Source organism: Rhinoraja longicauda, chromosome 16 (assembly GCF_053455715.1).
Source record: "Rhinoraja longicauda isolate Sanriku21f chromosome 16, sRhiLon1.1, whole genome shotgun sequence".
Classification (NCBI taxonomy): Eukaryota; Metazoa; Chordata; class Chondrichthyes; order Rajiformes; family Arhynchobatidae; genus Rhinoraja; species Rhinoraja longicauda.
The window spans coordinates 35628303-35642750 of NC_135968.1; the positions used below are offsets into that span (position 1 = coordinate 35628303).

General features: G+C 42.1%; 1 protein-coding gene across 3 annotated transcripts in view; it reads left to right on the forward strand.

The window, feature by feature from the left end:
• The window catches only part of dock1 (dedicator of cytokinesis 1), a 404255-nt gene that overhangs the window by 286028 nt on the left and 103779 nt on the right, over positions 1-14448 (forward strand). For all 3 annotated transcript variants that reach the window (XM_078413630.1, XM_078413629.1, XM_078413628.1), the window contains exons 34-37: positions 7382-7467; positions 7634-7790; positions 10637-10677; positions 12395-12485. In XM_078413630.1, the coding sequence (XP_078269756.1) occupies positions 7382-7467; positions 7634-7790; positions 10637-10677; positions 12395-12485 (375 nt within the window). The remainder of the gene's footprint in view (positions 1-7381; positions 7468-7633; positions 7791-10636; positions 10678-12394; positions 12486-14448) is intronic.

Sequence of the window (14448 nt, forward strand, 5' to 3'; positions counted from 1 at the left end):
GTCCGGTAGGCGAACTGCAGTGGATCCATTGATGGTCTCACCAGGGGGAGGAGATGGGCGAGGACCAGACGCTCCAGTGTCTTCATCAGGTGTGATGTCAGTGCCACCGGTGTGTAGCTGTTGAGTTCCTTCGGGTACGGCGTCTTTGGTACCGGTACCACGCAGGATGTTTTCCACAGCTGTGGAACTCTCCCCAGTTTCAGGCTCAGATTGAAGACATGCTCCACTATTCTGCACAGCTGGTCTGCACAGGACTTGAGCCTCGAGCTGATGCCGTCCGGACCAGCCGCCTTCCTCGCATTGATCTTCCTGAGCTCATTTCTCACCTGGTCTGTGGAGAAAGACAGATTGGAGCACAGGGGCTGGGTGCTCGAAGGTGTGAGAGGAGGAGAGGGTGTGGGGGGGGGATGGTGTGGGGGGAGGAGGTGGGGGTGGTGGGGTTGGGGCCGGAGAAGCAGAAGCAGTGTGTGGTGACTGTGACCCAGGTGCTGTGGGAGGGGAGGTGGGGCAGTGTACTGGACGTGCAGACAAGGGGGGGGGCTGCAGCAGGGGTGAGTGGACCAGGGGAGGGGTAGGTGACTGATCGAACCTGTTGAAGAAAAGGTTCAAATCATTCACCCACCTCTGGTCCTCCATGGCCCGGGAGTCCGATTCCTTGTACCCAGAGATGGTTTTGAGGCCTCTCCAGACTCCACTGATGTTGTTCCTCTGCAGCTGGTCCTCCATCTTCTTCCTGTAGCTGTTCTTCCCCTCTCTGATCTTCCTCCTCAATTTTTGCACAGCCTTCAGCTCCTCCATATTTCCCGAATTAAAGGCCCTCTTTTTCTCCTTAAGGCTGTGTTTTACATTGACAGTCTTACATTAGACTGTGTGTTACATTGTTTAAAGAGTATCATTGCACATGTGTCATTGGAAATAATTGCTTGTCAATTTTAATGACCACCTGCAGTGATACTATCATATCATATCATATATATACAGCCGGAAACAGGCCTTTTCGGCCCTCCAAGTCCATGCCGCCCAGTGATCCCCGTACATTAACACCATCCTACACCCACTAGGGACAATTTTTACATTTACCCAGCCAATTAACCTACATACCTGTACGTCTTTGGAGTGTGGGAGGAATCCGAAGATCTCGGAGAAAACCCACGCAGGTCACGGGGAGAACGTACAAACTCCTTACAGTGCAGCACCCGTAGTCAGGATCGAACCTGAGTCTCCGGCGTTGCATTCGCTGTAAAGCAGCAACTCTACCGCTGCGCTACCGTGCTGATAGACTGTTCTTAAGAGACTGGTTCCTGATTACTGTGGGGAGGTTATATTGGAACAATTTTCTTTTCCCTCGACTTTCTTTTCCCAAAAAATTGCCAGTTTTTTGCTTGGCAATTTTCAAAGTAAATTTTACGTTGTTCCTTATCAAAATCACGTAACAACCAATATGCATTGTGGATCACACATTATAGAAGAACTACGCGTAATTAATAATCAGAGATCATAGATGTGCAGTAAAAGATCAAGTAGAGAATGGAAGTTTTATTTCTAAATATCTATTCAGAGGCTTTGTGGGTTCTGAAAGAGGTTGTGGTAGAGATTGGGAAGGCATTTATAGCGATCTTTCAAGAATAAGGAGAGTCAGAAATGGTTCCAGAGGACTGGAAAGTCACAAACGTAACTCCACTGTTTAAATGTGAGGCAAAAGATAATAAATTATAGTCCGATTACCCTGACTTCATTGGTTGGTAAGATTTTAAAGTCCATTATTAAGGATGAGGCTTGGGGGTACTTGGAGGCACATGATAAAACAGGCCAGAGTCAGAACGGTTTTGTTAAGGGGAGATCTTGCCCAACAATTCTGTTGGAATTCTTTGAGGAAGTAACAAGCAAGATAGACAAAGGAGAGTCACTGGATGGTTATTTACTTGGATTTTCAGAAAGCCTTTGATCAGGTGCCACGCATGATGTTGCTAAACAAGATAAGAGCCCATGGTATTAGAGGCCAGGTACTAGAGTTGATAGAAGATTGGCTGACTGGCAGAAGGCAAAATGTGGGATTAAAGGGGTTGGCAGCCAGTGACTAGTGGTGTTCTGCAGGGGTTGGTGTTGGGTCTGCTACTTTTCATGTTATATGTTAATGATCTGGATGATTGAATTGATGAATTTGTGGCCGTTTGCAGGTGATATTAAGATAGGTGGAGGTGCAGGTAGTGTTGAGGAAACAGAGTTTGCAGAAAGACTTGGACAGGTTTGGAGAGTGGCCAAAGAAGTGGTAGATGGAACACAACATTGCATTGGTCATGCACTTTGGTAGAAGGAATGAAGGCGCAGACTACTTTCTAAATGGGGAGAGGATTCAGAAATCGAAGGTGCAAAGGGACTTATGTGCTTGTACAGAATTCCCAAAAGTTTAATTTACAGGGTAATTGGCTTCTTATCATGGAAGCCAATTGTGTATTCAATTAGCTAGCTCTCCCTGGATCCTAAGCAATCTCACTTTCCAGAGGAACCTACCTTGCATTGTCTTATCAAAATCCTTGTTGAAATCCATACATCTACCAAACTGCCCTCTTCTACTTTCTTGGTCACAAAACCTCAATCAAATTTGTGAGAACGATCTCCAAAGCAAAAAAGCCATACTGACTATTCGTAATCTACCCCTTTCCAATTACATATATATCTTATTCCTCAGAATCCATCTCCACTAACATACCCAGATGTTGGGCTTACTGGTCTTTTCTTTGCAGCCCATCTTAAATGGACGCACGACATTAGCCATCATTTAGTCTTCCGGAACCTCACCCATAGCTAACATTGATGCATGTATCACAGCCAGAGGTCCTGCAATGTCTTCTCTAGCCTTTCCCATTGTTCTCAGATATACCTGATGAGGCCTTGAACATTTATCTACCTTCATACATTTCAGGATGTCAAGCACTCTCTCTATTGTATTGCAGACTACTCCATGACATCCCCATTAACGTTCCAGAATTTCCTAACTCCACAGTAAAAATAGAGCAGAAACAATTGTTGAGGACCTTGGTCCTTGAGGAGCCCTATTCTCTCCCTAGTTACTCTTTTACCCTTAATCTATATACTAAAACTCGTTTGTTTGTTTGTTCCTGAACTACAGTCAAAACGGTACATGATAGTGCGACAATTTTAGGCCCACCTTACTCACCGTCGTCCCTTTGGTGTTAATGGAAGGTTTCATTGAAATCGGTGTTATATTTTTAACTTATTCACATTTTAAAGTTTAAATCTATCTCCTAGGGAGGAAGGAGGGAGGGGGTGGAGGGAGGGAGGGGGAAGGAGGGAGGATAAGGGGGGTTGAGGGGGATGGAGTGGAGGGGCAGGGGAGGGAGGGGAGGAAGGAATGAGGGGGAGGGGAGGAAGGAGTGAGGGGGAGGGGAGGAAGGAAGGAGGGGGAGGGAGGGGGGGAGGAGAGGGTGCTGCACCAATGCAGGAGAGGTTTGGGCCCAACGGGTCCACTTGGTCTAGTTTCCTTATAAAATCTCTTAGAATTTTCCTTATCTTCTACGCCAAAGCTATCTCATGCTTTCCTTAAGTATGTTCCACAATTCCGTACACTCTTTCAAACATTCACGATCCCAGGCGCTGTACATGACCCATGCCTTTTTTTCTGACTAGAGCCTCAGTATCTCTTGACTTCACTCTTAACGGCCTTACACTTCACTCTTAACGGCTTTGTCCGAGACTCTTTCATTCATAAGAGACTCCTTGTTAATGCAGCTGCATCAGCTTATTTTTTTAAGTGCTTTAGCTGAAGTATAACTCGTATGTATAATTATGATAAACAAACCTCGTGGTTGGATAAAAAAAATAGATCTTGGAGTTTCAGGGCCATCTATAATAATTAGACAGTCATGGTGATCGTGCATCGTGCCAGGAGTGACAAGGAGGATCTGGCCAGGGCAATTGGGAATGAGGGATGGGTCCATTCAGGAGATAAGTGGGGATGAGAGAATGAGAAGTTGGCAGTCAATGATGAAATGATATGTAACAAAGGAGAAGTGGTAAGTTCTGATCCCAAATGACAGGTGGGTAGATCGGCAATGAGACTTGCATTGATAGGGTCAAGTCAAATTTAAGTCAAATTTATTTGTCACATACACATACACATACTCGATGTTCAGCACCTTGTTTGTTTCATGATACGCCAAAATTATTGGCTTCTGAGAATAACATGATCTGATTTCCCTGCTGAATTCAAAGGACTGATTCACACCAGGAAATACTCAAAATTTCTTTAGTGATGCAAAGTGGCCCCCAAGTTCACTTCAGGAATTGTCCTTTTATGTAGTACTGAAATAAACAGTAATCAAATTGCATTGGTTAAGTTCTTCATCAGACACATATTAAAACAACAGAATTCCAAATGTTATTGAAGATTCTTTAGTAAGTAGCACAGGGTAATCAACACTATCTCTAAGATAGGGTGACCAAGTAGAATACATGAAGTGAGGGCCCCACCTTGGCGCCAGTTGAAGATTAACCAACTGTTTTTGCCAAAAGTTGTGTATGTAACATTCATCCAGCCATTCTTGATTAGTTGACCATTCAGAGGCCATGCTGCAAGATGCACTGAGCGATGTCGACTGGAATATGTTCCAAGCAAGTTCCAGAGACGTCACTGAGTTTGCGGAAGCGGTTACGGACTTCATTGCCACAATAGCCGATACCATCATCCCCACGGTAAAGGTCGGTATCTTCCCTAACCAAAAACCCTGAGTGGACAGGTCTATTCGCGTGGCCTTGAAAGCTCGCACCGCTGCTTACAACTCTGGCCTGGCATCCGGCAACAAGGTAGAGTCCTACCGATTGTGAAGGATGCAAAAAGGAGATACCGGGACAAGATGGAGTCACAGATGGAGCAGCAGGACACCAGGTGCCTTTGGCAGGGGCTACGGACTATAACTAGCTACAGGTCCAGCACCCCCTCAACCGGAAGTGCCGGCTCCTCCTTAGCTGATGACCTGAACTCTTTTTATGCACAGTTTGAGACGGGTAATACCCCCAGCTCGCCGTCTAAAAGCAGCACCGAGGGGGCGCTGGCTAGCGAGGCTGGAGGGGGATCCACCGCTGGGGATGTGCACACATTCTCGGTGTCCGAGCATGAGTTGAGGTGGGCTCTGACGCGTGTGAACACGAGGAAAGCTGGAGGCCCAGATGGTATATCTGGGCGAGTACTAAAGTCTTGTGCTACTCAGCTTGCTCCAGTGCTCACCACAATATTCAACCTCTCCTTGGCCAAGTCCGTGGTCCCTGCATGCTTCAAAAGATACATCATTGTACCGGTGCCAAAGAATGCCTTGAAATGCTTTGAGAGGCTAATCAAGAAGCACATCTGCGCCCTCCTTCCTCGCAACATGGACCCACTACAGTTCACATACCATCCGAACAGGCCCACGGATGATGCGGTCTCCCATGTTCTGGACACCGCTGTCTCTCATCTGGACAGCCAGGGGGGCTATGTGAGGATGCTGTTCATTGACTTTAGTTCAGCTTTCAATACCATAGTCCCCAGCAGACTGGTTGAGAAGCTGCTGGAACTGGGGCTTAGCATCCCTCTGTGTGCCTGGGTCCTGGACTTTCTCACTGCCAGGCCCCAAGTGGAAAGGATCGGGGAACACACATCTAGCTCCCTCACCCTGAACATAGGATCCCCCAGGGTTGCGTCCTTAGCCCCCTACTGTACTCCCTGTACACACATGACTGTGGGGCCAGGTTCAGCTCAAACTCCATCATCAAGTTTGCTGATGACACTGTGGTGGTGGGCCGGATCTCCAACAACGATGAGAAGGCCTACCGTGAGGAGGTGGCTGATCTGGCACTCTGGTGTCAGGACAATAGCCTCCTCTTGAATGTCACTAAAACGAAGGAGCTGATTGTGGACTTTAGAAGGACTAAACATCCAAGGACGTACACGCCACTGGAGATAAATGGGTCTACTGTGGATAGGGTGAGCAGTTTTAAATACTTGGGAGTCCGCATCACAGAGGATCTGACATGGGCAACGCACATTGCCGCCCTGGTGGGTAAGGCAAAGCAGCGCCTTTACCACCTTAGACAGCTGAGGAAATTCAGAGTGTCTCTGAGGATCCTTCATTGCTACTCTGGGGCTGTAGAGAGCATCCTGTCCGGCAACATTACAGTCTGGTTTGGGAACAGCTCTGCCCAGGACAGGATGGCCCTGCAGAGAGTAGTGCGTTCGGCAGAACGCACCATGGGAACTACACTCGTCCCCCTGCAGGACCTATACATCAGGAGGTGCAGATCCAGAGCAAGCAAGATTATGAGGGACCCCTGCCACCCCAGTAACGGACTGTTCCAGATGCTACGATCAGGCAAACACCTCCGCTGTCACGCTGTGAAAACGGAGAGGATGAGACGGAGTTTCTTCCCACAGGCCATCAGGACTGTCAACTTTTATAACTCCAGAGACTAAATTTTTGTCTACACTATAGTAAATTATTAACTTTATTTATATGCTGTAACGGTAATTCTTTTTTGTGCACAATCCGCAGGCATTGCCACTTTCATTTCACTGCACATCGTTTATGTGTATGTGACAAATAAACTTGACTTGACTTGACTATGGGTGTCAGAGGTTATGGGGAGAAGGCAGGAGAATGGGGTTAGGAAGAAGAGATAGATCAGCCATGATTGAATGGCGAAGTAGACATGATGGGCCGAATGGCCTAATTCTGCTCCTATCACTTATGTCACTTTATGTTTTTTATATTGCTTATACCTGGTCGCTTGCCTCTGTCGTTGGCACGTGTAACGATTAGCAAGGAGCAGTTTGAGACAAATTATTTAATGTTGTGTTCAACATTCAAAACATTGATTTATTGTGATGCTGTCAAGAGTGTAGAATGCATGGGGCCTATATTTCTCTGAGATGTGAATGGTGAAGGAGTCAAATAATGATGGAGTCAAATAATGATCTGTGAAAATACTGGCTACTTATATGTCTAGTTGTGGAAGTTTATTTTCTTGGGGAAATTTATATTTCTAATATTGTTTATATTCCAAAAGTTGGCTTACTGAATTCATCATGTTTTCAAAATTGTTAATCATAGAAAACCTTCTTTAAATTGTCTACATGTATTCATATATGTTATGCCTAACTTTATTTAGCAAGACGCGTAATGCATTCTTAAATTTACAGGCAAAAGTTTATAGTCTTGCAAATTCACTGACTACCAGGGTCCACAAGTGCATTACAATTGTTAATGAATGGATAGTTGTCATTTGCTTCTTCAATTAAACATTGAAATAACTAGCAATAATTGAAATATTTGTATTGAACTACAACATTATGTTCTGCTGATTATTCACTTTCACTGTTTAATTATAGTTTGAAAACGAGATCATCACCAAATTAGATCATGAAGTGGAAGGAGGCAGAGGGGATGAGCAGTACAAAGTGCTGTTTGAGAAGATGTAAGTTTCAATTGAAAATAATAAGTGTATTTAGATTTTGTAACAATTAATATCTGTAACTACAGTATTAGGAAGCTCTTGTGAAATTGGCTTCCTACTACTTTAATTTTGTTTGTAATTTTTCTGTGTGACTAAAATGCACTACACTATTTGCTATTTTATTCAGCCTTTTGGAACACTGTAGAAAGCACAAGTATCTTGCTAAAAGTGGAGAAACTTTTGTCATGCTGGTTGTCAGGCTTATGGAGAGGCTTTTGGATTACAGAACAATCATGCATGATGAAAACAAAGAAAACCGAATGAGTTGTACAGTTAATGTACTGGTAAGGATATTTGTCATATTTTTATGATTGTCGTCATCTTCAGGAATGTGTTGTTCACATTACTACATTAGTAATCATTTGGCTGCCAAATATTGCCGTGTGGCATTACAAAGTAAAAACCCCAATGTGTACTTGGGACACCAGTGGTGATCTAAATTCCTTTCTTTCTGGAAAATAAAAGGCTGAAGCAGAAAATTGTGCACATTTAACATTCAGTATTCAATGTAATTCTCTTCAGTGTAATTTCATTGATTGCTTTGCTTGCTTTGGGAATGTGTATTTAAAGTTAATAGCATCGAAGTCCTTTCTCCACCCAAAGTTGTTTCGATTGCAGATACCTTTGGAAATTGTTGAAATTGACTCCGTAAATTGCACTAAATAGCTATTCCCAGTGATCCAGCATCTATTATTAACACCACCTCAATTTAAACGCAGGTTAAAATTTGTTCTAATACTGAGAACTTTATAAAGTGAGTCCTTTATGATAAAATATATATTAGCAAAAAGCAATCCAATAACTTTTATTATAGAAAATATATACATTTTATCACAGGAGTTTTTGGTCTGTTTCATACATTAAGTTTTTACACCTTTGGTTTCTGCTGTGGTGAGATTTTTAATTGTTCTATTTGAGCAAAGATCACAATGAGATTCATTTGGCTGTTTAAAATAAAATGCTGATGAGTGTGAACGATAGTATTAGAAACATTACATAGAACATCTGAAATATACAGAAATAAAGAAACTTGAGTTCTTGAGTTTACTTGAGTTTGTAATGGCCTTTGAAGAATTGCACTCTTGAATAATAATTTCCCAATTTTATATAGAGGCAAGTGCATATACTTTAGAAATACCACAGGTGAACTATAAACTGTTTGTTGATTGAGTTTTGGATGTGTCATTCATATTGATTAACAGAGCTGAAAAATTAAGTGATTGTAATTCTTTCATCCACTATCTTAGTTCCGTATTCCTTGTAAGAACCCCAATTGATTTCAATTTATAAATATAATTGAGCTACCTTTGTGTAGGAAAGAACTGCAGATGCCGGTTTAAATCGAAGGTAGACACAAAATGCTGGAGGAACTCAGCGGGACAGGCGGCATCTCTGGACAGAAGGAATGGGTGACGTTTCGGGTCGAGGCCCTTCTACAGACTGATGTCAGGGGAGTGGGCGGGACAGAGATAGAATGTAGTCGGAGACTGTAAGATTGGTGGGAGAACTGGGAAGGGGGAGGGGAATGGAGAGAGGGAAAGCAAGGGCTATTTGAAGTTAGGGAAGTCAATGTTCATACCGCTGGGGTGTAAGCTACCCAAGTGAAATATGAGGTTCCGTTTCTCCAATTTGCACTGGGCCTCACTCTGACAATGGAGGAGGCCCAGGACAGAAAGGTCAGATTGGGAATGGGAGGGGGAGTTAAAGTGCTGAACAACCGGGAGATCAGATAGCTTAAGGCGGACTGAGCGGAGGTGTTCAGTGAAACGATCGCCGAGCCTGCGCTTGGTCTTGCTGATGTGCTGAAGTTGACACCTGGAACAGCGGAGGAGGTGCAAGTGAGCATCTAATTCACCTGAAAAGACTGTCGGGGTCCTTGAATGGAGTTGAGGGGGGAGGAAAAGGAACAGGTGTTGCATCTCCTGCGATTGCAGGGGGATGTACCTGGGGAGGGGGTGGTTTGGGTGGGAAGGGACGAGTTGGCCAGGGAGTTGCGGAGGGAATGGTCTCTGCGGAAAGCAGAAAGGGGTGAAGATGGGAAGATAGTGGGATCCCGTTGGAGGTGGCGAAAGTGTTGGAGGATTTTATATGCTGTATGCGATGGCTGATGGGGTGGAAGGTGAGGACAAGGTCCTTGTTGCGAATGACGGGAGGGGAGCAAAAAGAGCTACATTTTGCTGCTTTGGTGAAAGTATATCCTATACTTACTACATGAAGATGTATTCCACACTTTCTCTCCTGAATAACCTTGTTAAGATGATTAACCAACCTTTTCTAATGCATCAAATTGATTTTTCAAATATTGGATCATTAGTGTTGGTAGTCATTAAGAACCCCATTAAAGACACTTTGTGCTCCAAAAAGTGCCCAGCACTTTGGAAAACGTCTTTGTTTCTACCTTCATATTTTTTAAAAAGTCATTTTTTATAATTGGAATGGACAAATTATGCTGCCATTCGCATCATATGAAATTCCACTGGCAATTTGGAAGCTGGTAATTTATGTATACATTCCTGGACCTTTTGTCTGTTCTCCCTCAAGTCATAGCTAAACTTCATTTTTTTAATAAAAGACTTACCTGTATAATAAGCATTATACTGTGGTGATTCACAATATGATACAGTTGCTTTTATGAAACTTCAATCTGACAGCAATACACTTAAAGGACTAATTATCAAATTAATTCTCAGAATTTTGAATGTGGAAATGAAGGAGATATTTCTGGTCTGTGGTAACCACGAAGAAGACCCTTGATGATATCCAATAGGAATTCATCAGTTAAATCAGTTGCTCTTAAGGGAGCATTGCAACTTGTAATTAGAACTTGAAATGTATACATATTCAATGTTTCCATTAAACTGGTTGGAACCCTGATGGATTGCCACTAAAGTCTTTCAATTCCCACTTCTCTAACAGAACGGGAACGTCCCTAGTGTAGTGAACAACCGTTTGAAATTTACCTCAATCGCAGGGGTTGGTTAAATTCAGAGACAGATTGAAATCATGATGTATTTCTGCCAGTGGAGCAAACCTTCAGGAATTTATGCTATTATTTTGAAGTACTGTTTCATTCCATTGAAAAACCGACGTGTGTTAGAAAACTAGTAAAATCCTTTCATCTGCATTTCAGAACTTTTACAAAGAAATCGAAAGAGAAGAAATGTACATCAGGTATGCAAGACATTTTCACAGTACAATTAAAGTTGAAATTTTGAGTGCCAAGTCAATCAAGTCGAGTTTATTGTCATATGCACCTGTATGTTGTGGTAGAGCTATGATGAAAAAATTGCTTGCAGCAGCATTACACGACTCAGACAATGTGCAAAAACATAAATTACATATATTTTACAAGACAGTGAAAAGAAAAAACAAAAAAAGGCAAAATTACACAATTGGAAACAAATTCTACGGTAGTATAAAAGGTGATCTGTTGAGTTCCTTTACTGAGGTAGGATTAGGATTGTGCAGGATGGTTTAAGAACTTTAAAACTTTTGGAAAGTAACTGTCCGGAACCTGGTGTGATGGGATTTCAGCTTCAGTACATCCTGACTGACAGAAGCAGTGAGAAGTGGGCATGGTCCAAATGGTGCAGATTCTTGATGTTGCCTTCTTGAGGTAGAATTTCATGAAGATGATGAGGAGGGTTATGCACATGATGGCCTGGGCTGAGTTTACCAGTCTCTGCAACCTCTTGTGTCCTTGTGCGTTGGACTACCATAGCAGGCCATGAGGCCACCAATCAGGATACTTCCTACCATGCATCTGTAGATGTTTGATCGAGTATTCAGTGAAATGCTGAATCTCTTTAAGCTACAAAGCAAGCAGAGGCACAGGCATGCTTTCTTCGAGATGACAGCTGTGTGCTGAGCATAGGCCAGCTCATCCGTGATGTTAATGCCCAGGAATTTGTAACTACTAACTCTCTCCAATGCCAACCCATCAATGAAAACTGGCGCATGACCTCCCAAAGTCCTCTTTCTAAAGTAAATGTTTGAGTGAGAGGTTGTTGTTGCGGAACCACTCAATTAGGTGTTCCATCTCTCTGTTCTAAGCAGACTCTACACCATCTTTGATTCGGCCAACATCAGTGATATCGGTGGCGAATTTATAGATGCCGCCTGTGTTGATGATCAGTGAGGAGAAGATGGTGTTACCAATCTGCAATGATTGGGTCTGTTGATGAGGAAGTCAATAATCCATTTGCAAAGAGAGGTATATAGGTCCAGGTCTTGGAGATTAGTGATCAGTTTGGAGGGGATGATAATTTTGAATGCAATGCTGTAGTCAATGAACAGAGCAGCCTGACATGTGTGCTCCCGTTGTCCAGAGAGACAGCGCAGTGTAGATCCAGTGAGTTTGCATCTGCTATTGGTCAGTTGTGGCAATAGTCAAATTGAAGCAGATCCCAGGTCATTTCTGAGGAAGAAGTTGCCAAAACAGGATTTATTTCCACTAGAAGATTAAGAATTAGTCAGCATCCAAATGTTGACTTTTATTGGGTCTTCTGATTAAAAATAACAGGCAAATTGCCATTGCCAGTGAGGCCTAAGGTTAAATGTATGATTCTTCTAAATCATTTATATAAATTGTACAACTAGCACTGGTCTCAAACCAGAAAAGCCCCCTTTATACCTCCATTCTCTTTCCTGTTAGGATGGTGATCTTCTGTTTATATCTTTGCATTTCCTTCCACAGAATGAACTTTTTACACTATCCTTTGACTCCACACTCTATCAAATGCCTTCTGGAAATCTAACGACAATTATTTACAATTCTCTGTGTAAATTCTTTGCTTTAAGAATAAACTTAGTATTTGATACATTTGGACTTTTACAAGATGTGGTACATGAGTATATCTCTCCAAAACTGGTAATGTTGCTTTCTCAGGTATCTGTACAAGTTGTGTGACCTGCATAAAGAGTGTGATAACTACACTGAAGCTGCCTACACATTGCTACTTAATGCAAAGCTCCTGAAGGTAATATTTCAATGCACTGCATCAAATTATTTTCAGCTTTTGAAAACTGTTAATATGATGTTGGAATCAGTAATAATGAAAAAAAACATAATTAAGTTTGTAATAGTCTTGGACCTTCAGTTTGGCTCTGCTTATTGTATTTAAGAAATAAACCTTGCTTTCCAAATATCAACCTTGCTTCAAACATTTGAAAGCCTTAATCAGCTTATATGTTGTAAGTTATAATTATATCAGCTTTTTTTGAAAAAATGCACTGCAAGAGGCCAGAACAAGCCTATTAATTTCGTATAAAATGATCGTTAAAAATCTTGTCATTATTGCTACATATTGTGTTGGTAATCAAATGAAAAATGTCATCCCTTTTCTAGTTCTCAATCTTCCTGGTTTTGCTCTCACGTGACTTCATTGATTTCCTCCGAGTTATTGTCCCATGAGTTGCTGGCAGTATTGAAGTAGTGAGAAGTATTGCCATCAGAATTCTCAGTTCAGATCAGGAACTGAGTCATAGAAAATCTGTCAATGTTACTGACGAAAGTGCTGGCCCAGCATCAGCTCTAATTACTGTTGCTATTCCTCTCATTAGCTGTCTCAACTTCCGATCTAAAGCACTACACGAGTTAGGTTTTTTTTCTCAACATGGATGTTGAGGTGGACGTAGAGAGATATCTTGCTTCCCTATTAATATAGCTGATGTTGAGGGAATTGAATGCTTTTGCATTCCAAGTAAATGATGTGAATACAAAAGTATTCCTGGCCACGGTATCCCACAAGCTTGTGTTTTTAAGATTGCAATTTTAATACTAGTGAGTTGCCTTCTACCTGCTTGCAAGTAAATTGAGACTATTATGAAACCTAATTCACTCTTCTGTGTAATTACAATTTATAAAGTTTTCCCCAGCCTGTTGTTGCAAATAGCCTCCCTGTGAACAGACCTGTCAATTAGTTGACTTTTGATTTCTCCATGCCTGTTTCTTATTCCAGCATTCCACCTATGTAGCTCCCTTTTATGGTGAGTTGAAACATGATTTTCTTCAATCTTTCCTGTTCGGGCTAGACATCATGGAGGCATAGAGCACAGAAACAGGCCCTTGCTGATCAAGATGCCACATCTAAGCTAGCATATGAACACGACCCTCTTTATGAAACTTATTACCTATTAAACCATTACCTTCTTAATTTAAATCTATGCACTCCAGTTCTTGATTCCTCTATCTGGGAAAAAGACTCTGCTTTTCCCCAATCTGTTCCCCTCTTGATTTTATCCACTTCTCTAAGATTCTGGGTGACCAGAACTGAACACAATACTCCAAGTGTAACCTCACCAAAGTTTCGTACAACTGTAACATAACGTCCTAACTTCTGTAATCATCAATGCCTTTCCTTGAAGAATGCTAATTTCTTTATTCTTTCCACTAATGCTGCACATATCATGATATCTATAGATATGAATTTCTACTCCATAAGAGATTCTGGACAAATTATTCCTCTTCAAATCTACACATATCTTGAAAATTGTTAATTTTATGGCAAACAAGATTCCCACTCCTCACGATCTTGTAGTGATTAAATGTTGGTACCCTAGCCCCACCATAAAATTATCTTAGCGTTAACAGTAACTTACTTTCCCAACTTAACCAATTTCAGAAGCCAATTAAACTGCTCTGGCAGTTTACTCAAACTGCTCTGGCATTACTTTCAATGTCCTAAGTGGTTTTCCTCGACTACTTGTGCATCTAATCGCCGTTTATTTAGTATCACTGTATATATTTCCCAAATTGCACTCCAAATTTTCATTGTTAACCTTACAAATCTCTGATCTTGACTATGGGTGCTGTCTGTACGAAGTTTAAACATTCTCCTTGTGACCGGGTGGGTTTTCTCCAGGTGCTTCGGTTTCCTCTCACGCTCCAAAGACGTACAGGTTTGTAGGTTAATTGGCTTCTGTAATTGTAAACATTGTCCC